At 35.0% G+C, this 1,645-nt stretch overlaps 1 protein-coding gene across 1 annotated transcript; it reads right to left on the reverse strand.

Moving 5' to 3' along the window:
* Window positions 1–390: 390 nt before the first annotated feature.
* On the reverse strand, window positions 391–1,371 carry LOC149460257 (olfactory receptor 5AR1-like). The gene has a single exon (XM_089679877.1). The coding sequence runs from the start codon at window positions 1,369–1,371 to the stop codon at window positions 391–393; it is 981 nt and encodes a 326-aa protein (XP_089536003.1).
* Between the last annotated feature and the right edge of the window lie 274 nt (window positions 1,372–1,645).

Genomic DNA, 1,645 nt, shown 5'->3' on the forward strand with positions numbered 1-1,645 from the left:
TGGTTTTAAACTAAATGGGTTGTTTTAATAGGTAAGGGCTCACATACTTTACCATGAAAAATATATATCTGAATTTCAGGTCCATTGGAATACATAAGCCTGCTCTCCTCCAGTGATCAGACCTGGCTGACACACCCTCCCTACACAGTCATTCACTGGGAAGTTCTGCATGCTACTGTTTCTCCTCCCCCAGCTCTTATGCAGCTGCAAACAGAGGGTATGTGATCACTTCTAAAAAAAGAAAAAAGGTATTTGTAATGTTTCCTACATGTGTACACAAATGTTTTGCCATTCATTTCTATTTTAAATTGAATGGTTTGTTTTACAAGGTGAGGGTTCACATACACTTTAAAGAAACTACCATTACAGTAAATATATGTCATAATCCACTCAATGGTTTGCTGTACAACAAAACTGAAGAACCTCTACTCTGCAATATTTTGTGGCCATTCTTAATCTCCTGCTAAAAGCTGCTTTTACATCTTTATTCTTTAAACTGTAAATAAGTGGATTCAGTATGGGAATTAAAGCTGTATTAAACAGAGAAGAAAGCTTATTCAAGTCTAAATTGACAAATGAGTGTGGTATTACATACTGGAAGATAAGACTGCTGTATAGAAGGATGACCACTGTTAGGTGTGAGGAACATGTGTAGAAGGCTTTACGTCTTTCGTAGCTTGAACGGATCCTCAATATGGTGGAAATAATGAAGACATAAGAGATAAAAGTCATAAGGAATGGAGAAAAAGTGCCAATTAAAATCCCAACAACTAGCATATAAAGTTCTAGAACATATGGGTCACTACAAGATAACTTTTTTAGAGGCACAATGTCACAAAAGAAGTGGTTTAATGTAAAAGATGTGTAGCATGTAAAGCCAAGTAATTCAATAAATATTGGTACAGTCTCAATAATTCCCCAAGTCCAGCACACAGAGGCCAAAATTAAGCAGACTCTACGACTCATGACTGTGTGATATTGCAGTGGGTTACATATGGCTACATAACGGTCATAACTCATGGCTGTCAAAATTAATAACTCATCACATAACAAAGACAAATATATAAAGATTTGTATGAGACAGCCAAAAAGAGAAACTGTTTTATCTCCTGTTATAAATGTCTCAAGGGCTTTGTGTAGAGTGATAGCTGAACAAGAGATATCCACTATGGACAAGTTGGCCAAAAAGAAGTACATGGGAGTGTGGAGGTGATGATCTGTATAGACTAGAAGAAGAATGGTTGAGTTACCTCCAATAGTGATGAGATAAATAAGCAGGACCAGAAGAAAAATTGGTACCTGCAAAACAGGAAGATCTGAGAACCCAGCAATTATGAAATAAGTTGTTGCAGTCAGATTGGTCTGATCCATGACCACCAACATTTCTGGTAAGAAAAAAAAAAAACACACGCAAATTAAAGCAAAAACAATAAATTTGCAAAAATTAGAACATATGCTATTGTGTAAAAAAACTAAACAAAACATATATATGTAATGAACTCTCATTAAATAAACATACACTGAAATATATATTGTATTTGATACAGAATAAATCAAACTAAAAATATAGGGAAATTCTTAGTAATACTGAAGGAAGACAATGTAAGTCCAGCTCTTTGCACTCCGTCTTTTGTCCTTTTTTGCT

This window comes from Staurois parvus, unplaced genomic scaffold, assembly GCF_062004578.1.
Source record: "Staurois parvus isolate SC_StPar_1 unplaced genomic scaffold, SC_StPar_1.0 ptg000232l, whole genome shotgun sequence".
Taxonomy (NCBI): Eukaryota; Metazoa; Chordata; class Amphibia; order Anura; family Ranidae; genus Staurois; species Staurois parvus.